General features: G+C 55.8%; 9 protein-coding genes and 1 non-coding gene across 10 annotated transcripts; 3 read left to right on the top strand and 7 right to left on the bottom strand.

Moving 5' to 3' along the window:
• Nucleotides 1-64: 64 nt before the first annotated feature.
• On the bottom strand, nt 65-138 carry N657DRAFT_t46. Its single transcript has one exon. It is a non-coding gene; the product is annotated as a tRNA-Val (tRNA).
• A 661-nt stretch (nt 139-799) lies between these two features.
• On the top strand, nt 800-2,684 carry N657DRAFT_615079 (uncharacterized protein; the record flags this gene model as incomplete). The annotated part of the gene is made up of 6 exons (XM_062790454.1): nt 800-1,265; nt 1,323-1,359; nt 1,415-1,485; nt 1,555-1,811; nt 1,881-1,997; nt 2,099-2,684. Exons 1-6 carry the CDS (start codon nt 1,065-1,067, stop codon nt 2,682-2,684), a joined length of 1,269 nt encoding a protein of 422 aa, XP_062650148.1. The 5' UTR covers nt 800-1,064.
• Nucleotides 2,685-3,409: 725 nt separating this feature from the next.
• On the bottom strand, nt 3,410-4,283 carry N657DRAFT_670422 (uncharacterized protein; the record flags this gene model as incomplete). The annotated part of the gene is made up of 2 exons (XM_062795541.1): nt 3,683-4,283; nt 3,410-3,638 (listed from the first exon to the last, which is right to left on the bottom strand). The coding sequence occupies exons 1-2, from the start codon at nt 4,237-4,239 to the stop codon at nt 3,410-3,412; spliced, it is 786 nt and encodes a 261-aa protein (XP_062650147.1). The 5' UTR covers nt 4,240-4,283.
• A 1,682-nt stretch (nt 4,284-5,965) lies between these two features.
• N657DRAFT_670421 (uncharacterized protein) lies at nt 5,966-6,772 on the bottom strand (the record flags this gene model as incomplete). The annotated part of the gene is made up of 2 exons (XM_062795540.1): nt 6,277-6,772; nt 5,966-6,161 (listed from the first exon to the last, which is right to left on the bottom strand). Exons 1-2 carry the CDS (start codon nt 6,570-6,572, stop codon nt 5,966-5,968), a joined length of 492 nt encoding a protein of 163 aa, XP_062650146.1. The 5' UTR covers nt 6,573-6,772.
• A 189-nt stretch (nt 6,773-6,961) lies between these two features.
• On the bottom strand, nt 6,962-8,561 carry N657DRAFT_643161 (vitamin B6 biosynthesis protein). The gene is made up of 2 exons (XM_062792486.1): nt 8,534-8,561; nt 6,962-8,475 (listed from the first exon to the last, which is right to left on the bottom strand). Exon 2 carries the CDS (start codon nt 8,375-8,377, stop codon nt 7,439-7,441), a length of 939 nt encoding a protein of 312 aa, XP_062650145.1. The 5' UTR covers nt 8,378-8,475; nt 8,534-8,561; the 3' UTR covers nt 6,962-7,438.
• Nucleotides 8,562-9,029: 468 nt separating this feature from the next.
• On the top strand, nt 9,030-10,425 carry N657DRAFT_643160 (SNO glutamine amidotransferase). Its single transcript, XM_062792485.1, has 2 exons — nt 9,030-9,689; nt 9,785-10,425. Exons 1-2 carry the CDS (start codon nt 9,427-9,429, stop codon nt 10,272-10,274), a joined length of 753 nt encoding a protein of 250 aa, XP_062650144.1. The 5' UTR covers nt 9,030-9,426; the 3' UTR covers nt 10,275-10,425.
• Nucleotides 10,426-10,480: 55 nt separating this feature from the next.
• N657DRAFT_688922 (uncharacterized protein) lies at nt 10,481-12,408 on the bottom strand (the record flags this gene model as incomplete). The annotated part of the gene is made up of 3 exons (XM_062796964.1): nt 10,481-11,661; nt 11,728-11,811; nt 11,874-12,408. The coding sequence occupies 3 exons, from the start codon at nt 12,406-12,408 to the stop codon at nt 10,481-10,483; spliced, it is 1,800 nt and encodes a 599-aa protein (XP_062650143.1).
• Nucleotides 12,409-13,961: 1,553 nt separating this feature from the next.
• N657DRAFT_679316 (uncharacterized protein) lies at nt 13,962-14,861 on the top strand (the record flags this gene model as incomplete). Its single annotated transcript, XM_062796174.1, has 2 exons — nt 13,962-14,020; nt 14,609-14,861. 2 exons carry the CDS (start codon nt 13,962-13,964, stop codon nt 14,859-14,861), a joined length of 312 nt encoding a protein of 103 aa, XP_062650142.1.
• A 919-nt stretch (nt 14,862-15,780) lies between these two features.
• Nucleotides 15,781-17,616, bottom strand: N657DRAFT_632456 (uncharacterized protein; the record flags this gene model as incomplete). Its single annotated transcript, XM_062791143.1, has 3 exons — nt 15,781-16,875; nt 17,203-17,224; nt 17,354-17,616. The coding sequence occupies 3 exons, from the start codon at nt 17,614-17,616 to the stop codon at nt 15,781-15,783; spliced, it is 1,380 nt and encodes a 459-aa protein (XP_062650141.1).
• A 1,914-nt stretch (nt 17,617-19,530) lies between these two features.
• Nucleotides 19,531-21,479, bottom strand: N657DRAFT_643157 (uncharacterized protein). Its single transcript, XM_062792484.1, has one exon. The coding sequence runs from the start codon at nt 21,194-21,196 to the stop codon at nt 19,733-19,735; it is 1,464 nt and encodes a 487-aa protein (XP_062650140.1). The 5' UTR covers nt 21,197-21,479; the 3' UTR covers nt 19,531-19,732.
• Between the last annotated feature and the right edge of the window lie 667 nt (nt 21,480-22,146).

The raw sequence follows: 22,146 nt of genomic DNA, 5'->3' as shown, positions 1-22,146 counted from the left end.
AAAAAAAAGACAGAATTGAAGAGGGGTGGGAGGATTACCACACGCCTCCTCTTTCGTTTAATTCTGATCCGATCCAGGTTCGAACTGGAGACCTTCAGTGTGTTAGACTGACGTGATAACCAACTACACCATCGGACCTTCGTTGATAGGCTATTGTGCGTTTACTTGTCAGATAACTTTGAAAATTTAGAAAGATCTCCCGCTCTTGACTTCAACGGGTCAAAGCCCATTAGACATGGGCCATGTCGAGCTCGTATGCACGGCATGCTGCCATCTCATAGCCAACCGCCTGCCGCCTGCCACCTTGCCGCCTTGCATGGTTATTAGGTGCGCCTGATACCTGACCGCGAACCAGGAAACGGTGGACGGAACCAACTTTAAAGGTAATTTGTGTCGGCTTCAAATGCCAACCCAGCCGAGAGATGCAGGGGAACAAGCATCATGTCGATTGGAAGGTCAAAGCGGGTTCATCCGTACGGATACGACATGCAGGCGCGAATGCCGCCAATGCTAGCCGTTGATGCTGATGCTCAACTCTCACCGTCAGTTCCCACCGCCTCTTTCTCCAGGTTTCCGAGTTCCCAGTCCACGAAGTCCCGCACAAAGGGGTCGGTGTAGCGAGCGGCCTGTCCATGGTCAATGGGATATGGGATACGTTACTGATGAAAGTTCCCCGCAGAATGCAGTCGCAGTGACAAGATGGATGATCACCCCATGCCGAGCCGCTATCCCGTGGTAGGATTGGCCCGTTGGCGACCGGATGGCACACCCGAGCGCCACCACGAGGCCCAACCCCTGGACCGAACTGACGGGTTCGCAATGTCGATTCCGGTCCCGAGGCAGCCCCATGCTAGATCCTTAAATGGCCCTGGCTCCATGATCTGCATGGGCCAGGTCTCTAGCTTTCTCTCGACAGTCCCTCAACTCTTATTGAGAGACATAGCAACCACCCGACACATAGTCCCAGCCTCCCACCGACACGACATCATTCCAGCCATTCACTAATCTTACAGCGCGGGCAGGGAGGGTTCGGGGCCGAGGCGTCAGATGCCACAGGATCCGCCATGAGTTCAGGAACGCTTGGGGGCCCTGGCGCCGGGCCTTCCATGGCCGACTTGGACCACAGTGATCTTGGTCCAAATGTGCTCGCCGCAGCGTGGACAACCTGGACCATCGCCCTCATATTCGTGCTTCTCCGATTTTACACTCGCGCTAGGATCATGAACGCGCTTGGCCTGGCAGACTGGTTTATTGCCCTGTCTCTGGTACTGGAGTCCCCCACTCGACGCTGAGGGCACATGATCTGACGACGGCTGGAACAGATAGCAGCAGCAGGCTTCTGCGTCTGTGAGGTTGAACGTCGGTAATCCCCGCCAAACAGACCCCTGATCGTAACGCTCACTGGCGGTTGTAGAAGTCAAGCATGGCTTGGGCAAGCACTTTTGGGACGTTGACCTGGCTCTCCACTTCGCCCCGATGACCAAGGTACCGTTTCCTCTCACACAACAGCATGCCCTTGCCTGATAATCAGAAGACTTACACGCTTGCACGTAGGCTTGGTGGGTTTCGCTGCTCTGTTACGTCCTTAGCTTGGCCTTGACCAAGGTATCCATCTGCCTTCTCTACCTCACCATCTTCACCCTCGAGTTGGCAAGACGAGCCTGCTGTGTCGTCCTTGCCATGGTCGTCGTACACAACCTCTGGGCCACAGCCATGACCCTCACGCATTGCATCCCGCTCGAGGCTGTTTGGGATCTGACCATCGCTCCTTCATTCTGCCAGCCCCAGGAGGTGTGGTGGGTCAACACAGCGTGAGCTTCCGTCCCTGGAGTCCGCATTCCCAGACCTCAGCATACTAACCTTGAAACCGAACGCCACAGGCTGATAATCGCAACCGACATCATGATCTTTCTCCTCCCCATTCCCTTTGTTCTCCCGCTCAGGCTGCCCCGCCGCCAAAAGCTCGTCGTCGTCGGCATCTTCGCAGTCGGTTTTTTGTAAGCCATCCGCATTCTCCCCTCCCCCCTTGTACACACCTTGCCACTCCTCGTTACCGTCATCTCCACCATCTTAACACTCCGTGATCGTTCCTGTTCAGCGTTGTCCTCGTCTCTTTCATCCGCCTCGCCATCCTCATTCGAGCCAAGAACTCCACCGACTTCGACTCTCTCACCTTCGGCAACATCGACCTCACATACTGGACCGTCATCGAAGTCCACACGGCTATTGTCGTCGCGTGCACCATGACGCTGAAGCCGCTGGTCGCCAAGTTCTTTCCGAATGTTCTCTCCCCGCGCAACAGCAGCGGTTCGTCCAAGGACGAGGGGCCGAGTGCGACCGGCAGTGATCCGCCGTTAACGATTGGGTCGAAGCCGTCGAGGCAGCTGCCGCCGGTGGTGACTGGGGAGCGGTATGGGCATGATGAAGGGGTTGCGGAGGAGGTCATGCTTGGGAATATTGAGCAGCAGCGGGGAGGTGGAATGCACGACGCGGATAGGACTCGAACTCACGGAAGGGAGGTGGAGGAAAAGGGTGCAGGGGAGGTGCCGCCGGCGGCCGAGAAAAGTATGGCCAAGAACTGGGAGGTTGAGGTGAACAGGCCACGTCCGTGGGCGAGGATTTGTGCTGTGTCGGAGCGGACAGAAGACTTGGGAAGGGAGGTCACCGCACGTTCGATAAGTTGAGGCTTGGTTTTGACTCGGGTTTGCTGGAGCGTGGTTTGATTATACCCCTGGCGTTGATATCTTGGGTCATGTACTGGTTTTGTTTCGAGTGGGTTGGTCATGGGCCCCTGGCATTGGTGCGTACGGAATTTAGGTATGGCATTGGACACGGCAGTTAGAGGGAAAGGATGAAATAATGTTAATCCAAGCTGTAACAGACTGTTCAGTAGGCTCATATGATAGTGCAAGGTTCGCCTCCTGGAAAACATGCTTGTTCTTTTAAGCAATCAAGGAGTCAATTGAGGCAGGCTGGTTTCCTGAGGTGCTGCGGACTTTGAAGTTGAACAAACCCAGCAAGAAAGACCCTGACGAAATACCTGACTTCGCCAACGAAGGCGGACGGGCTCATTCTAGCCTAGCTGACCATCAGCAATAAAAGCAATATCGCCGTTAGCAGCACTATCAGGGGCTGCAATCAGTCCTGTCTCGTACACACGTGAGGTGGTAAGGGAACCTTGCTTACCGAGGACAACATGGACAAATCTACCCTTGAGTTCCTGTCGAGTCCAATTTTGTTCCAGTGCCTCGATCCTTAGCGCCGGTCCATTTGCTCCGGTCTCCTTGGTCTCCTTCCCCTTGGCCTTCTCGAGCATTATCCGGTCAGTTTGTCCTCCTCGGGCGGTGACGTTGAGCATCGTTGAGCATGTTTCTGAGTTTTACCATCCTCCTCAACCACGTCCAATGGCTCAGGGGCGTCCCACCGGGCATCCATCTCTGCTGTGAAGGTTGGCGGCGGTGCTGGTGCTGAAGCACGCTTGTTTCGAGCACAAAGCGCAAGAATTGTTTTCCTTGTTTCCGAAGTCGTAGTACTCGACCCAGTCCTCGAAGGAGATTCTGCCTCCCTTTGAAGCGAACAAGTTGTAGTGGCGGATGCCTTCATCGCTGTAGTCGATTTCACTCGAGTCAGACAGGAACCTCGTTCCACCAGTGCCACCACAACGCCCACAAGAAGCGTTTACCGCCTTAGGATCTCCTGGGCCCTGCCCGAATACAAGCCTCCAGGCTGGTCTGGCAATTCCCCGTTTTGATTTTGGAAGACGTCGCTGTTTACTGGCAGCTTGTTGTTTCCAGCGCTCCACGCTCCATTCTTGCTCAGATTTGCGAGCTCAGGCTCCCATTCGTGGCTCCCAGAAACATGCGCAAGCTTTCCATGGATGGCGATGTGGATATCCGCATTTGCCCCATTCTCCAGAAACTCCTGGATAGTCTTACGCTCTGCGTGCCGGTCTGGTCTATGAGGTGGAGCGCAGGAAGTAATCTTGGCAATGAAAACTTCCCAGAGGCTGAGTGCCGTTCCTCCGGAATTGCGCTCAGTCTGTATGATGGCATCCGGTCGAATTCCTCTCTGGAGCAGCACACTGAGAGCACTCAAACGGGACCGATCCAATTTAGCGGACATTGAACCCCAGACATCATGCGACCCCTGGAGTGAGTGCCAGGCCAAACCACCAAGCTCATACTTGCCACCAATGGTGTCGGGGTCTTTGCGTGTTACCCAGTCAAGATAGCCCTCCATTCCGAGGTGTGCAGCTTAGTCAAGAACGGACGCCGGTTTTAATCCTGGCATTACCCATTTGTACGGATTAGACTCGCTCGTGCCACGGTGTGTGTGGGGTCATACTCCGAGATGGCGGAAAGGTGGTGGAGCGCAAGCCTTCGAGGAACGAGTAGGGGGCGAGCATCGAGTCCTTTGTTGTACCTCATCCTCATGGTAACTTCAATCTGGTGTGTTATGTGTATGGGGTCGAAGTCACATTTCTGTGCCGCCAGCCAGTATTGATCGTGCGGCCAAGATCACATTTCTGCTAGTTAGTAGGAGTTGCGACAAGGCATGGACCGGCTCAAATGCGGTCAGCATGCCTTTAGCCAGAGAAGTGTTCTCGATGTGCTTGGTCAAGAATTCGGCCACTGAGCGGTGCATGAACATAACGAAGGTATTCCGGTTGTCTTCGACAAAGGCCTTTGCAGCATGCATTCAACCTTTTCCGTGCAACTTCTCCCCTTTGGGATCTGTCCCTCTTCATGGTTTGCTCCAAACATGTGAGATGGTTTCTCAACAAACTCCCAATCAAGGCTGTGCTGATCCAGGGAACTGTATACTAAAAGAGACAGTTGGGGCCGCTATAAATTGTCGTCGGCGTGACCCATCTCAGGTAGGTTCTGCTGATGGATTCCAGAATAAATTGGAAAAGAGCTTCCAACTCATCCGGCAGTGAGTCGAGCTCCTCCGCAATCAGACACAACTCCCATCCGTCTTCCAAATGGGCTCTTATCGGTTTGACGACCAAGGCAACCCAAAGAAAGATTCCATTCGCTTTTTCAGTGATAACGTCGACCAAGGAGCCTAGATCTTCCTCGTCAAGATCCTGCAACCTTTCTCTGACGTAGCACCTCATGTTGGCGAAAGTAAGTCATGCAGGCGTAGTCACTTGTCATCGCAGAAGAATTTGAGGAAGACGTTATACTCCCTGCTGGATACACAGAGCTTGACCCCGTGTAGCGCTGTCTCGGTCCAACAGAGCAAAAGTTGCACCACCGTTTTGTAGTTGTCTTGGGAGGGTTTCTTCGTATTCATCCAATCCATCAATGAACAAACAAAATCTGGACGTGTCGTACAACGAGGAACAGTGAAATGAGGTGCATAAATGCCGATTGTATTTGCCTTGGCTCGAGTCCGAAATTCTGTAGAGTGGCGAAGGTCGGGGAACACATCTGATATAGTATCGGGCCGCTGCCACAATACGTCGTAAAGCAAAAACCGTAGTAACCCGGAAAAAGACCGTTGGAGGAGCGTCCCCTCCCTCCAAAAGAAGAAACTCGCGACAACGAGCTGGGTGTTCCCTGGCCGACGTCATGGCTCGATCAATTTGGCACAGTGAAGTGGCAGGTTTTGTCTAAGAACGACTCACCGGCCTATTTCTGAAGTTCGTCCCGCAGCCGTTCATGTCCACACAAGTGATTCATCAAGGTGGATTTCCCAGAGCCCAGCTTCCCTGCGATGCGGTACACGCCGGTACCAGTGGATAGCCATTGGACAAAAGAGTCGACCTTTGCACGCGCCGCCTCGTCGAACACACCAGCTCACTCGTTGCCTGATTCATTACCGCTGGTTCTAGGGACGCTATCCGTGCTGCCGCTGTCGTCGTCGCCGAATATCCATCTGAAGGTCGCCTTGTGAGCGTTCTCCACCGTGCGACTCTATCGCATACCAGGAAAAGCAAGGAAGCAAGGACACGCTGCTGTTATGCTTCGACGTATTTGCTCTGGAGAAAGAGGATGAGATTTCGGAGCTCGTCCTGGATCCCATGGCTAGGATAGCTGAGATTGATGTGAAGCTCGTCCAAGGGTGCGTGGATAGCAGGGACGTTCTGGGCGCTGCTTTGAGACGATATGATCAGTTGTTCAAGATCCCGCACCAGAGCCTCAACTGGCGCATACCTAGAAAGCGCACCAGGCAGCCGGTCTAATCAACTCTAGCATTCGTCCAGGCGCTGCTGAAGCCTGGCATTCTTTCTCCTTCGTACTGCTTGCTCTTCAGTGCTGCTCGAGCGACTGGATTTTAGCCTCGGAATCCTTAAGCTTCATTTCCTTGAGCAGTGAGAGACAGCGACATTCGGCCACAAGGGTGTTGAGCATCGCGGCATCGTCTGTCAGATTCTCGAGGGTGGGCACAACCAACTTATCGGTGAGGCGTTGCATCCCGCGGGTAACATTCTCGAGGTTGTTGTTCTCCTCGGTGGCCCCTGAGAGGGAGCCGTAGATCTCGCGCGCATTGCCGAGGACCTTGACGCCGAAGTGAACAAACTGAGCGACGGCCGCAGCCAAACTCAGTGCTGAAAGTGGCTCCATGGTTCATTGCGCCCGTCCGCTTGGACATTCCTAACCATGGTGCATCAGGATTCAGAGGGAATTTTTGAGGACGCAGTAAGAACTTCGAGGGGCACAAAGGCAGCCAGCTGGCCTCGCTTCCGCGTCCTCAATGTCATACTAGCAGATGAACAGTGATATGCATGTTCCGGGTCTGCAGGGCCGTGAGGCTTCGGGCTGCTATGTCCCGGATGTATACACATGGGAAGATGCAAGGCAGCAATCAGTTACAACGGTTAAGACGCCAAAACCCTCAATCATGATTCGACCTGCTCATCGCACAGGCTACACAGCCATATCGCGAACACACCCATCCGACCCTGTGCATACGGACAGTCGAGTTCAGTGGCAGTGTTCGTACTCCGTCGCAGTTGCAGATCAGTTGTCGTGTTGACGGTATTCGAGGAAGATCTCGGATAACTTCAGACGACTTCGATGATACATACGTTCACCGACACGTCAAACCGAAGCATATCGGATTCTAGTTTCAGTTGTTTTGAATGGAAATACGAATGATAGAAAACCGCAGACCAGGTGTATCCATAACCGCATCGAAGACTCGGCCAGAGATGGAGAGCGTGATGGAATGAAATGAACCTGTATATCGCACAGAGATGCACTGTGAGTTGTCCCTTGGTATGAACTTTTGTTCCCTTATCCTTCCGTGCCCGGTATGATGTTGAGAAAGCACCGTTAACGCTCCTACATTGAATCATGATCCCACCTCGCTATGACTCGTTCTTAACTCACAACCGCCGCGGGCTGCAGTGTTGAGACTCTAGTCCACGACCCCCAACGATTCATGAGACAGCCTAAAATTAACACAACCATCATCCCCTTTGCGCTTCCTACCAGCCCCGGCCAGCCATCTTCTCCTCGGGCTTCAACCCGGCATTGCTTATGCCCTTCATGGCCACACCATGCTCAATGCTGGCCTCAATCAGCGCTTGCTTGTCCGTGTAGTGCGCCGTCGCCTTGACAATAGCCCTCGCCCTCTTGGCAGCGTGCTCAGGTGTCTCGGCGTCCTTGAAGATGCCGCTGCCCACAAACACGCCGTCACAGCCCAGGTGCATCATCAGGGCTGCATCAGCCGGGGTCGCCACACCGCCCGCGGCAAAGTTGACGACCGGCAGCCGGCCCAGCTCAGCCGTCTGCTTCAGCAGGGCGGCATCGCACCCAATCTCGCGGGCCAGCGCGGCAATGCCCAGGTCCCCGTCGGTAGCGAGCGCCGCCTTGGCGCGGGCAATATCGGCGTTGACGGTGCGGATGTGCTTGACGGCCTCGACGATGTCGCCGGTGCCGGCCTCGCCCTTGGTGCGGATCATGGCGGCGCCCTCCTTGATGCGGCGGAGGGCCTCACCGAGGTTGCGACAGCCGCAGACAAAGGGGATCTTGAAGTCGGACTTTTGCACGTGGTACTGGTCGTCGGCCGGCGTCAGCACCTCGCTCTCGTCGACGTAGTCGACGCCGAGGGCCTCGAGGATCTGGCACTCGACGACGTGGCCGATGCGGGCCTTGGCCATGACGGGGATGGTCACAGCCGCCTGGATCTCCTTGATCATTTCGGGGTTGGACATGCGCGCCACGCCGCCCATCTTGCGGATGTCGGAGGGGATGCGCTCCAGCGCCATGACGGCCACAGCGCCGGCTTCCTCGGCGATGCGGGCCTCGGCGGCGGTGGTCACGTCCATGATGACGCCGCCCTTGAGCATCTGGGCCAGGCCAGCCTTGATGGTGAAGTCATCGCTTACGGTGCCGTTTGTTTCGGGGTGCAGGTTGGCGGCCATTTTTGTGGTTGTGGTGAGTTGTGTCTGAGTTGAGGGCGTTGTGTGTCGACAGTTAATGGGATTTTGTTTTGGGCCGGGTACGGTGCGACTTGCGTGGCCTGTGTGATTAGGATCACGGAATGAATGCAGAGCTGGAGGGACTGTTACTTTTCCTGCCGCTATGAAGTTGTTGCAAAGCAGCTCTTTAAAGAAGCTGTTGCGTGAGTCAGTCGTTGGCCCCTCGAGTGCATGAGAGATGAGGGAGACACACAGTGTATATGTACTGTGATGGTCTCGAACCCCACGTTATTTTCCATTTGCCAGCCCCTTGCACGTGCCCCCGCCTCCGACTCGGAGTTTGATCCGGACTGATGGTGACAAGCGCATGCAATGGGGTTGGACCTTCTGCAATCAGTATTCAGACCCGATACTAGGACCGAGATATTCTTTGAACACAGTATGGGCATTGAAGTCCCATGGAAGTCCAGATGAACAAAACCTCGAATGTGATTTTCCAGTCGCTCTGTGCAACCTTGCGCCCTGACGGCACATCCAAGCTTCCTCAAACAGCCACAGCCATGTGGGGTTCCCTCAGCGGTGTCCAATGGTGATCGGGGAAGGACTCGACGCCTCCAACGCCAACTTTAATTCCACTGCCGCTGCAACGTCAAGGGCCGAGCACAGTGTCGTTTCGAGTTGGGGCGAAAGAGCACATTTTGTGACGACTTGCCTTTCCGGGTGTGCCGATGTCGCGAATTTTACTTGAGAGGCGAGGCATTTAAAATCAACTGCCCATACTCCGTACTCGGGTAAGGAAGGTATGCCGTCCTTAACCGGCCCGATCCGAGTGCCCTTTCCATCACACCCGACTTCACTGTGAAGAATACCAATAGCCACCCCAAGTTGACAATCCTGTGACTCAACAACGGCAGGACAGTCTGACATCTAACACCCCCGGCCATCCATTGGATCTTTTGGGACGAGAGTTGCCCACTTGGATTATCATTTCGGGCTGAATACCTCATCAACATAACCAACAACACCGACAATTGAACTCCCTGGATCCAACCATGATCAAACACATCACGGTCGGTGTCCTCGCCCTCCAAGGAGGTGTCGTCGAGCACCTCAACCTTCTCCGCAAAGCCGCGTCTCAACTCCAGTCCTCATCACCCAAATCTCATGATGGCGTCGAATTCATCTTCACCGAAGTCCGCACAACGCCACAACTAGCCCAATGCGACGCCTTGATCATCCCCGGCGGCGAGTCCACCACGATGGCCATCGTCGCCCGCCGCCTCGGTCTTCTCGACCCTCTCCGGGAATTCGTCAAGTCAGTAAACCCTATTTCTAACCTCTCCTCCCCTCCTACCTGCATCATCAAGGTCGGACGCTGACGGGATGCCATCTGAAAAACAAAAACAACAGAGTGCAACACAAACCTGTCTGGGGCACCTGTGCAGGGCTGGTCATGCTGGCCGAGCAGGCCTCCGCCACCAAGCAGGGCGGTCAGGAGCTTGTGGGCGGGCTGGACGTGCGGGTGCTGCGCAACCGGTACGGGACGCAGATCCAGAGCTTTGTTGCCGGACTCGACTTAGGGTTTCTCGGGGAGGGCGAGCAGCCGTTTCGGGCTGTGTTTATTCGTGCCCCCGTCGTGGAAGACGTCATCACTCCAGGTCCTAGTCAGACTGAGGGGCAAGGAAAGGCGCCGGTGGAAGTGTTGGGTGTCTACAAGGGGGAGGGTCAACATAATTCGAGTGAGCAGGGGAAGGGGGATATCGTTGCCGTCAGGCAAGGGAACGTGTTCGGCACGAGCTTTCACCCAGAGTTGACGGGCGATGTGAGGATACATGTGTGGTGGTTGAAGCAGGTCCTGGAGGTAGTCCGGCATGGGGAGCTGGTTGTCAATGGCGCATGAATTAGGTTTGAAATTGCAAGGCGTTCTGGGAAAAGATAAGATACGAATGATAGAGGTTCACTTGACGTCAGATCAACAGCATGCCGATAGAATTAGAGAAAGCTACCCGAGTGCTCGGAGCTCTCCTAACATGAAAGCCATTCAACCCTTTTGAAATCTATCTAGCAGGATTCAAACCCGGCTGGGGTGGAAACGATACGCTGCACCTACAACCTAGCACCTCCGCAATCGTCATCCTCCTCTTCATCATCCGGCCAAGCAGCTTGACAAGTCTTGGGCTCCGGTTCCTCCGATTTGTCAGTCCATTGGCTCGTCGCTGACGCCCGGATCCGTTTGCCGCATCCTCGATTCCCGATTTGGCCTACGCCGAGCCCTGCCCCATCTAAGTTAACCTGCCCCATCCTCTCCACTAGATCCAACCCATCTTCCTCGCCGGGACTCTCAGGCGTAGCCTCCTGCAATTCCTCACCCCGCCCCTTCATCGATCCGCCATCCAGACTTCCCGCCACCCAACTCCCGCCCGCCGTGGTACTCCGCAACGGATTCGACGGCGTATCCCACGAATCATGCTTCCTCCGCGGGTACGACCTCTCCTTGATGGCCCTGTCGGCCTCCTTCCTGACCTCCCTGACCATCTGCTCCAGTATATCCTTCTGCAGCTGCACATCCTCCTCTCCTTGCTCCCGCACCTCTCCCGCAGCAGCCGCAGCAGCAGCAGCAGCAACTGACAGAGGCACGACATCCGGCGTCCGCCAGTTGTAGTACAGATTCCCGTGGCTCTCGCGGCACCCCACCCCGGACGGGTGCGCGGCAAAGTAAAACCAGCACAGCAGGCAGGTGGGCTTGGAGGAGCCGATGTAGGCGCCAAATTCGGCCTGGTGGAAGTAGCGGACTGGGTCTTCACCTTCGCGCTCGGCCTCCGCCTGGTCTCGGAGGACCGATGCGAGGAGGTTGACCTCGGCGTGCACAATGGGGTGAAAGCGGGCTGGATCTGCGCGCTGGCGGATGCGTTGGTCGAGGTCGCCGTGGACTTGCAAGTGCTCGGCGTGGCGTTGGTATGCTTCGACGGTGGACTTGCTGCGGGACATGCGGTTGATGATGCCCTTTGCATTGCGCCGGATACTGGGAGGCTTGGACAGCGGTGCGCTGGAGGGGATGGTGGTGACAGTGAAATCGACGAAGAGGCGCGGCCAGAACTTGCGGGTGGAGATGAGCACTTTGATGGCGATGTAGTACGAGAGGAGGCGGCCCAGCGCGTGGCGGACTTCGCTCCAGGGGCTGTCGACGAGGTTGTTGTTGCTGTGGGCCTTCTTCTTCATGTACTCCTCCAGCGAGGATTCGTAGTGCGAGCTGATTGTCTGGAGGAACTGCTCAGAATGGCGCGCGACTGGGTTCCACGTGTTAGAACAGGTGCCGAATGTACTCAAGGTGTGTAGTGCGTCCAAAGACCTACATTCATCGTGGCCCAGCCTTGGTGCGTTTCTTGCTGCCTCGAGGTGCGGCTGAAGCATTCGAAGAGCGTTGGCAGCAGCAGTTCCTAAAGAGAAAGGGTTGTTAGCTACCTTGTGTTAGTCTGGAACACGGAGATGGTCTGATTACCCTCACTCGTCCGGTCGACGACTGAAGAGTTGATACAGAAATCCAGCTGGTCACTTAACGCCTTCATGTAATCCTCCACTCGAGGGCGGTTGAAGGCGAGCACCTTCCTCAAAATATCGGAGAAGATAGGGCCCATGAAGGCCCGGTCATTGATTTCGTCATCTGTGACACCTCCAAGAACATCAAGAATGGAAGTCAGATACTCCTTGGCCGTGTCCAACTCACGGCCGTCGCGCTGATTGGAGGCGAAGCGGTATTCAAGGGTGCCAGAGTCGAGCACGACAATGGCGCTGACGGTCTTGCCAAGTGGCTGCTTGGGCTCGCTGTCGCAGATTTGACTGAGTTTGTTCAGGAAGCAGAAGTAAGTCTGCTGGGGGGATTTTCCCGACCCACCCTCCAGGTCGGGCTGCGAGATGGTGTTGTCTTTGAGATAGATGGACCGGAGGGCGTCCAGCAGGACGACGGGCTCATAGAACCGTTTCCTAAGGCTGGGTGGGATCCAGTGCAGCTCGTCTTGCACGTCGGCTTGGGCCATGGTAACAATCAATTCAGTTGATGGCGGATAACCTAGATATGGAGGAGGAGAACAACCCAGTCGGATGGGATTCGTGCTTGATAGGTAGAATATTGGAGCTCTCCAAAATCGGTGGAGAAACTTAGAAGTTCAACTGACCTCAGCCGAAAACGTGAGTATGCAAACACCCTTTTGTACCTAGTCAATGTTCTGCTAGAGAACACCGGCACAGATGGCCAGCCATTCCCAGAATCCATGTTCTCTTGCGCCGTAGAAGGCTCGCTGCTCATTGAGGCAGAGCCGTCAATGCAGGCCGAGATACACAGACCGCTAGTCAGTACAAGAGGCAGACTCGCAGAGGCAGCCTGGGACCGAGCGACCAAAGGCATACAGACAAGAGGCAGACAGGGCTCTCTGAACGTACGGAATGCATATGTATGTATGTACTGTGTGGCTGCGTGACGAGACGGCCGCAATAGCCGCTGAGCCACTCGGGGCATTCCCCGCCCACCTTTTTAAAAGTATTCCAACGTGTCCAAGCATTGCCGTGGCCGTCTGTGGACCCAAGATGTTGTTGGTTGGCGACGGTCTCCTTGACTGTTTGAAACCAATCGAACCCTTGCTCTGAGCCGAGCTGCAATGGGCCTCAAATGGCGGGCCTCATCTGTGGGTCTCACTGGCCCGTCCCGATTCGGCCAAGCTCAGCTTCTTTACCTTGCCCGTTTGTTGGTCTCCGTCGACGTCAGCCACAACGAGGCACATTGTCAAGAGGATGCCTCCGTTTGCTGGAGGGCTCCCGCTGGCGCAATCCGAACGGATTTAGAATATTTGAAAGTCAGCATCCCTCGGCATCACGCGGGCTGGCGTCTTCAACCAGCTCTTGGGCCTCCGCCGAGTACTCAGCACTACGACATCAGCCGTCACACTGGCGGTGATGCCAAATCAATTCGACGTTTGCTCTCGCTGCGCTTTGTGGAGACAATATCGCTTTCGGGTCGTATTAGCCCTGTTCCTCCCCCCTTTGCTGTCCCGTGGCTCGTGGAACTAGCGCCGAATGCCAGGGAATTGAGGATGGTCTTACTGCCCATGTAAGTCGACGCCTTCAATGGCTGCCACATGCTGATTGAGCAAGGAAACCGACGCGCGACTTACAAAGGGACGCACTGGATCCACAGTGGCTACCTCGGGAGGATGACGGGTTCGAGTGTCTCGGCCCTCTCGGGCATGAGGCCAATCGCTTCCTTCATGCTTGGGACGCACTGGGACCCGAATCACCGGATTTGTCTGGGGACAGCATTGCCCAACTTGCTCCCATCCGTGGGATCTGGGGGGTGAACACCGTAAACCCGCAGGATTTATTGCCCTTGGGTGCCGTCTTGCCCGGCGCCCCTGAAACAGGCTCCTGTGGTCAGCACACCCCGTTGGACCTCAACCTTGCCATCGTCTTTCCCGAGGCGGTTCCGGGCGCAACCTATCAAGGGGGCTCCGAATTTAACTGCGCGGCAGCGCCCTGCTCCCTCGGCTTTTCCGGAGTTTTCCCTGGCTGCGCCCTCTGCTATCCCGCCGGTGCTTCCATGCCTGGTGCTCCCGTGTTTCCAGTGACTTTCCCCCAGGTCAGCCACGTCTCGGACGAGTAGGTTCCGCAAAACATGGTTAGCATTATGGCTGGAGGTCCAGCGGAAGATGGCAACGGCAACCTTGCCCACGCTCCGGTTCTCACTATCAACAGCGACTTTTCGGATTCCCCGGCTCAACACAGTCACACAGGTGGCGTTGACATCACCCATCCCGTCTTAACCCAATTAATGTCATTCCTTTCAAGTTCTGGCGTTGTGACGCCAATATCATCAAACTCGCCTGTTTCTTGTGACACTCCTTTTGGTACAACACACGGTAGCTCTCCAGAGACCCCAGGTCCCGATCCAAACAGCGACTCCTCCGACAGCAACGGCTCGAAGGAATACAGATGCGACTTTCCCAACTGCAAGAGCAAGGCGAAGGTTTTCAATCTTGCATGCAAGCTTAGGCAAGCAGCCCCTTTTCCCTTTTTCCATCCTCCCATGCCCCAGGTCATTTTTGTTTACCTCTTCCCTTGAGGTCATGGCCTTCTTTCCCCCGTTCTGCCTCTGAGTACCGCCAGAGACCACTTGACAACAGGAATCCCCATCCCACCAAGAATGACTGACTAACTCCAGCCTCTCGTCGTCCTTCATCACAACAGAAAGCACCAAAACAACCACACCCGCCCGTGGAAGTGCCCCTACTGCAAAGCCTTCCCCGGCGGCGCCGAGCGCAAAGACCTCAACCGGCATTTCCGCCGCGCCCACCCGCATGAGCCGCAAGTGCGCGACAACAAGGCTCACTGGAAGGAGGTCGCCCCCTGCGCTGGGTGCGGGCGCAAGATGCGTGCGGACAACCTCAAGCGGCATATGAAGACTTGCGGGCTGGTTCGTGCATCCGCATCCGCCATCTAGAGCTTAGCAAGGAGAAGGATCTGGGCTGAATGGAAGAGGGGGGCTTGGATACACGGGTTGGTGGATTGATGGGAGGAAAGGAAAGAGGCGAGAGGAACGAAGGGAGTGACTATGGGGGGAGGGAAGGGAAGGGAAGGAGAAGGAGGTTTATCGGTCATTACGGCGATCCTAGAAACGAGGTCTGATGCCAGGCGGTCTCGACGTCCCTTGAAAAACGGTGTGGGGGCAATAGTCCTCACGCCATCACATGGGCTGACGGAGTTGGCGGTGGGTTGTGTCTTGAGCGGAGGTTGGGGGTCTTTGGGGGTTTGTTGTCTGGTTGTACCTTTTGATGGTTTTCGTCTTTACTGCTGTAGCAGCTCGTCGAGTCCAGTCGTTACTGAGCCACACCGGTCGTCTGCTGTCTTGAAGCACCAGTCGCGAGCCCCTTTCCTGCGCCTGTTGCGGCACTGTTTGTTTAGTACCTCGGGTAGTCTTCTCAACAGTGCCAATTTGGTGCCTGGGGATATTTCCATCTTGAGGTGAGACGTGAGGCCGGCGAGGTGGCCTAGACAGTCAAGCTCCCTGGCCCTTTCTCCCTGGCCACCTCTTCCACGGCGTCAATGTCAGGGGGTCTCCCGGCAATCTCCTCTGTTAATTCGAGCTTCACTCCCGCGGTTCGTATTGTCAACGGAGTTGGAAACGTCAATACCGTTACTAACCTTGCCGAGAGGAAGCGAACATAAAGCTGGAAATCAGAGAACATGCTATCGCTATAAAATGAGCCTTGCTTGTTCACCACACACTTCGTTATCCGCGAAATGGCCCGTCAGCGCCATAATTAGACCCATGGTTGCCAAACGCCAAAGATGCCCAAGACACATTACACCTTCAGCCGAAACTGTCCCACCAACGCTGGGCTGCCCGCCGCCCTTGAGACTCATAGCTGCTCCTCGTCTTCTTGGTCGTCGTCATCATCTGACTCCATATCAGGGTCCGGTACTTGAAGCTCTGGCGGCAGCTGCGGCATCTTCTCGACCTGCACAGGCGGCGGGGGCGGCGGTAGGTGAGACGCCGGGATGATGGTGTAGGGCTGATTGGCCGGCATTGCCGCGGCGGCCGCGGCAGCCGCCGCCTTCCTATCCTCCTCGCGCTTGATCTTGGCCAGGCAGTTGCGCACGTCCGTCTTCTTGACGTACTGGTACTTGTCGCCAAACGAGATGCGGATGCCAATGGTCAGCTGGCGCAGGTCGCACTGGGCCTCGCGGTGCATGATCATGAGCCAGCGCATGCCGTCGGCCTCGATCTTGCGGAACTGCGAGGGCGCGTTGGCGTTGGGCCCGCCCGTGAAGGGCTCGTGGTTGTGCTCGGCGCACTGCACGATGACGTGCCACTTGTCGTTGTACGGCCAGGCCTTCTCGCGGATCGCCTTCAAGCGCATCGGGCAGCCCGTCTTGGTCGACTGCGTCTGGCGGAGCCCCTTGCTGTGGGACGTGTAGTTCTTGCCGCCCTTGGCGCAGCACATGTTGTACCGGCGGTAGTTACCTTCGGCGTCGCGGTTGAGCGACGAGATGATGACTACTGCGTAGCCCTGGGACTTGCAAAAGGCTTTGACGTCTTCCCTCAAGTCATTCCATGTGTTATACAGGCGATCCTGGGGTGGCGGCAGCAGGGCCATCTGGGGGCGTCCATGCTGCTGACCCTGCTGGTGCTGGCTCTGTTGTTGCTGGCCTTGTTGCTGTTGCTGTTGTTGTTGCTGGTGTTGCTGGTGCTGCTGCGGCGGTTGCTGTGATGATTGCTGTTGTGGTTGCTGATACTCGACTTGAGAGGTCTGCATCTGCTGGTGCATCTGCTGTTGATGGCGCTGCTGTTGTTGGTGTTGCAACTGCTGATGCATCTGGGGTTGTGCTTGTTGCGGAGGCGCCAACCCCTGCAGCGTGTACTGATAACCCTGCTGTGCCATCGGTTTGTTATCCTTGTCTCTCTGAGTTACTCCGTTGTCGCCGATCGCGGCGCAATCGTGGCTATATGCCGGCTGTCGATTGTCGTGATCGAGTGAGAGGGTTTGGATAATTTCAGCGCGGCGAGTTGGCGTTGCGCAAGAGGCATTCTGCTATCGGCACCTATCGGTTCGGATAAACCGCGAATGCAAGCTGCGGCCCTCTCTTGCCCCACTTTGGCACGTCGTGTCCTCGTCTTGAACAGTGACCTCGACCAATTGGAACGCTCACCTACAAGGTTGAAGCAAACGAATTGGAGTGGCAAACCAGACACTCCGTCTTGTAAGTCGCATGATCTGGGTTTCCTTTTCAAGTGCTTTTGAACAACGTTCCGAGCATGACTCAATGTCCATCTCACTCACAACCACATTTCGTCTTGCGGTGCTGTTCGCTTAACACAGCAGCTTTCAGAATCTCAGGCATGAACGCATACTTGACGTTACTCTTCGAGGTACCATTTTCCCCCAAATAATCCAAACTTCCTGTCAGCAGCATTGGCAATAGGGCGCCTACTTCCTTCTTAGGCTCGGACGAGAAACCCCATCGACAGCCGCATTATCCATGTGTACCGCTGTGACATTCGCCGACACCTCGTCGGGGCCGTGCCTTTCCCCGTGCAAGCCATTTGAGCTTGCCAGACTGCACAGGCCGGCGAGCAACTCGAAGACTCGAGCAGGATTGTGGAAGGCAAGCTCTTCTGCCAATTCGAGGATCATCCGCCGGAAGTCATGCGCTAGATCCTTTGCACAGTGATCATGGATGCCAAATTTGCCCATGGTGTCCCAAACCTTTTAGGTTGTCCGAGCAGCGCACCCTTCTCCAGGCAGCATGCTCGAAAGTACCGATCCGTCCCAGCTGTTAGTGCGGCCCACATAATACCTTACATGTAAAATCAACCTGTCGACTACCCCGTTGAGCAGGTCGGTCTGTCGACAGCAACCCGAACTGTCCTGGAAGCGTGGGAATTACGCGGTCCGTATCCCATTCAGCACTTGGCCGCCAATGCATTATCGTCTTGTCGATATGGGTTTTTCACCCGGCCCACGAGGGCGCGATTTCCTGTATAGTAAGTTATTGAAGGTCCGGCACGCCCTAGGGCACAATGGTGTAGGAATAATAATACATTATCGTCTTTGCAGAATACAGTATCACAGCATCGAGCCCGTCTTTCCCATGCAGACGGTTGCCGGCCTAGTGCTGAGAGGAGCACCCTAACCCATTAAAACGGGTCAGTGGCGAAAGAAATCAAAGATGCCATCCATCCGACCCATGCGGACTTGGAGCGAGTATTTGAGGAAGCCGGACCGGATCATGTCTTATACTAGAACGACTTCCTTGCCGACAATCCGTAGGTCTTCGGCGCGCACCCGACACGCCGGAGGACGCCCTTGTTGACCCAGAACTGCAACGCCGCAGTGATACGAGAAAATCCCGGGGCGAGCACCTAATATCAATGGTGCCGAGCCCCCTGCATGGGCTATCAGCCTGTCCATTAGGTCGAGCCCTTCGGCATCACTTCGCCGCCTGTGAGGCTGCCGTTCTTGGGGCCGTGGAACTGCGGGTCATGGGAGGAATCGTTGCTGTCGTATTTAGGAGTCTGTCCTCCGTCGCTGTTTGTGCGAAAGGGCTCTCTGTGCATAGCTACTCCGTTTCTCTCGGGCACACCACCAGCCAAGATGTCACTGGCGCCCTATGAACTTTGACTCGAAGATATGAGCAATTCATGCATCGCCGTGTCTCGCAGCTCTATACCGCAGCATTCCGTGACTAGGATGTGTTTGGTACTGCGTGATCAGATTTTGTACCAAGAAAAAGGGGGGTAGAGGAGAAATGCGAGACTTGGACACTGTGTGAACGGGTCTGTGATGGATAGGACGGTGAGTTTGCAAGCCCGACGACACATTAGAGTACAAGTACGGGAGTGCAGCACGTACCATGTTGGGCAGAACCCACTTGAAGCCGAACCTCTTGGTCAAGAACTGGACCGGGGGTGCCGTCTTCTGACGACGGACGAAGTATCTCCTTCCAAAGGGTCCTACCGAAGGAGAACGCCGATGGAATCCTTGTGGCTCTGCCCAGTAAATGAAGCGGAAGCTCCTGCCTCACTCATCCATGTGGGGGAAGTAGGGTGGGGGTGGGTGGCTTCTCTTTTTTTTTTTTTTATTTAAAATTTTCCATGTATTATTCTAAACACGATGTCAGAGTTCGTCAGTCACCCGGGTCTGCGTTTCTGCAGCCAGCGCGCCCGCCGCGGCACCAAGAACTGGTCTCTGCTCGATTTAAGTCGAGCGGTTACGGGGTACGAGAAGACCCTCGATATCATCGCGCAACACGATCGCCAGGACGTGAAGACCGCACCTGACGGACGCTAAGCGCTTGCATGACTTTCTGGGCCGGTTCTGTCTTGAGGGATTCTCTGCGATGCTCGTTGCGGTGGAGGCTGTCCGTGGTATTGTCCAACCTGCCTTGGTGAGGATATGCGCGCTCAAGATCAAGGCCTGCAGGAATGGTATTGACGCATCGGTTGGCGCAGTCAGAGGGTTTGAAGCCTCTAAAGTCTCACCTGGTCAGTTGAATTATTGGGAGGCGGGTCGCAGATGGGTCAACTGTCAGTGTCCAGATGTGGTCGATGGTCAACAAGGAGTCGCAACATTGAGATGGGCTTCATTGAAGTTTTTCAAAACAACAGACACATATACTGAGAAATACCCACGGATCCCATGAGAGATGTTAACCTTACGCCTTGGCCAGTCACCTTATTACCCGAGCCCTCAGCTAATTACATGGGGCCTGGTGTTGCACAGGCTGGAATGTCATGACTTGAGGCTTCGCTCATACCAACCCTCCGTATCCAACAGCCACTAGCAGCCTCTTCACCTGTTAACATCTCCCTCAACGTCCGACACCAACAACACCGCGATACAAAGGCATCGCACCTCCATCCAGCTCCAAGACCGCCTGCGGCTGCTGCTGCACCTGCACATACGCCCTCGACATCCCCATATCCGGTACCTTCACATCGCCACCATAAGCCTGCCCCTGCATGCTGTTATGAACAGTATTCACAGACCCCAAACTTCCCTGACTCCCGTGGCTGGGATTGCGCCGGACCCGGTCGCGGAAGAAGCCGCCGAAGTCAAACGCCAGGTCGTGCTCGCTCTCAACGTCCATCTTGGCCTTGTCCTGCGGCGTCGGGGACATACCGCGCTCGCTGTCTGACGGCGGACCGTGGCGAGACATGCGCCGCTTCCAGAAGACGACGGTGATGATCACCACGGTGAGGATGCTACCCGCGCCGACGCCGATGCCGATGCCTATTCTGGTGGGAAGCGGAATGTCGGAGGGGGCCCTGTCGTTGGTGTCCCTGCTGTCAGTTCCGGCTCGGGTTGTGTTGGAGGCGGTACCACCGCCGAGGCCGGCGTTGGTGTTGTTTCCATTTTCATCGGGGTCTGATTCGGGGGATGTTTGAAAGGGGTCTGTGTCGCCGTTATTGGGGCCGGAGCTGAGGTCGTTGGCCCCGTCGATGGCTGCTACTGCCCCTGTGGGTGAGGGAGGCACGAAAACAGACATGAAGGTTGAACCGGAGGCGGTTATTAGCATGAGAATGGGTTCGCCGGAGGGGGAAGCCTGTTCCTCTGTGGGCGGGGAAGGTCTGGCTGTTGTTGAGACTGGCACAGGCGCTATAATCTCCCGGAATGACGTTCCCTGGGCCGGAGAAGCAGATGGGGACGGTATCTGGATGACAGTTGAGTCGGCTGGCGAGGACGCTGGTGCTGCTGCGGCAGAAGACGCTCGTACAAGCGCTGGTTCTGGCGTGGTTGATGTCTCTGGCACTGGAATCGGGGCAAGGGCAGGCTGTTGTTGTTGCTGCTCTGCAGGCGGCTTCGTTGTCTGGACCGATGGGACCTGCTCAATTACGGTCGAGGGCACAGGGCGCAGCTCTGATGTAGGCTCTGGAACTGGTGCCGGAGCTAGCTCAAGAGTCGGCGCCGGCGCCGGTGTCTCCGTCGCGGGCTCGACCACTGTCGGTTCGGGCTCGGAAGCGGGCTCGGCGATGGTGGTGACAGGCGGGTTCTGGGCTTGAACAGAGGTAGCCGCCGGCCCCTCGTTGTTGCCCAACCTTTTCGTCGGTCCGATGACGGCATCGAGGACCGGGTCGAGGATTCCGCCGGATCCAGCCCCTGCGTCGCCGGCCAGTCCATCCAAAGAATCGCCCGGACCGTCCGCCCCCGGGGCCACTTCATCCTCAACCGTCGGGGTACTTGACCCGTTTCCTCCTCCCAAGGTCCCATTCAAATCAAGAAGCTGGGCCGTCGCCAGCGCGGCCTGCAGCCAGAGGACGCGGATGACCAGCATCGTGGCGAACTCCAACGAAGCAAATGAAAAAGAAAGGAGCGAAGTGCAATGGCCGGTGCCAAGGTGCAAAAGGCCGTCAGGTTGAAGGCATCTTTACCTGGTTAGAGGAGGAGAGAAAGGGGAAATCTCCGACCGGCGCTCTCGACGGACGTTGATTGACATTTAACCGTCTGATCGTCGAAGCATGACGGGTAGTAGTGGCTGGGCAGACGCTGAAAAGTTGACGTCTTCTTGGCCCCGGCAAAGGTGGCAGTCCAGATTTCCGGGACGTTGTCGGTTTCATGGCTCTGGGCGTTCAGGGGAAAACCGTAAGGATCATCGCCCCAAAAAGGCAATTGGGGGCGATTTTGAGCTTGCGACAACCGACCCCTAGATCCGCAAAGACGCAGACGGGAGGGTCGGATAGCCAAGGAGGCTTAGCTGACACTGCTTGGCAATCGGCCATGGAGATCTTGGAAACCGGAAGCCGAGTTTCCATGCTGGACTTTGCAGTATAATACCAGTCGCCACCCCCATCATGACTCGCAAAGGGGACGGTTGGGAGTCGACGACGACGGTCTTGGCGCTGCTTCCATTGAGCATCGAGGTCACACTGAGGCTGAACAGTTTCACTTTGAAAAATTGAATGGATTAACATACAGTAAATCCTGCCAAATTGAGCGCCGACAATGTGATTCGTGTCCCTGAAGATGATAGCCAGTCGGGTATAGCGTCAAGTTGTGGAAGCGGCACAGGCCTGGCTTCTTTGCATTCAGGGCCACGTCCATCTTTATGGGGAATTGATGCAGGATTGCAGGTAGTTTCGAATGACGTTGAATATGAAGACATAAACGCCTAATCAGCAGACACCGAAACAATTCAAGCTGCCATGTTGCTCCTTCTAGTCCGCCAACATTGGCGTGTGTCATTCCATTATTTGACACTCCTCTCTGGCACGATCCCGTGCCCAT

Source organism: Parathielavia appendiculata (assembly GCF_033297405.1).
Source record: "Parathielavia appendiculata strain CBS 731.68 unplaced genomic scaffold N657scaffold_3, whole genome shotgun sequence".
Lineage (NCBI taxonomy): Eukaryota > Fungi > Ascomycota > Sordariomycetes > Sordariales > Chaetomiaceae > Parathielavia > Parathielavia appendiculata.
The sequence above is the reverse complement of the archived record's forward strand: the minus strand, read 5'-3'. Positions and strand labels throughout refer to the sequence as shown.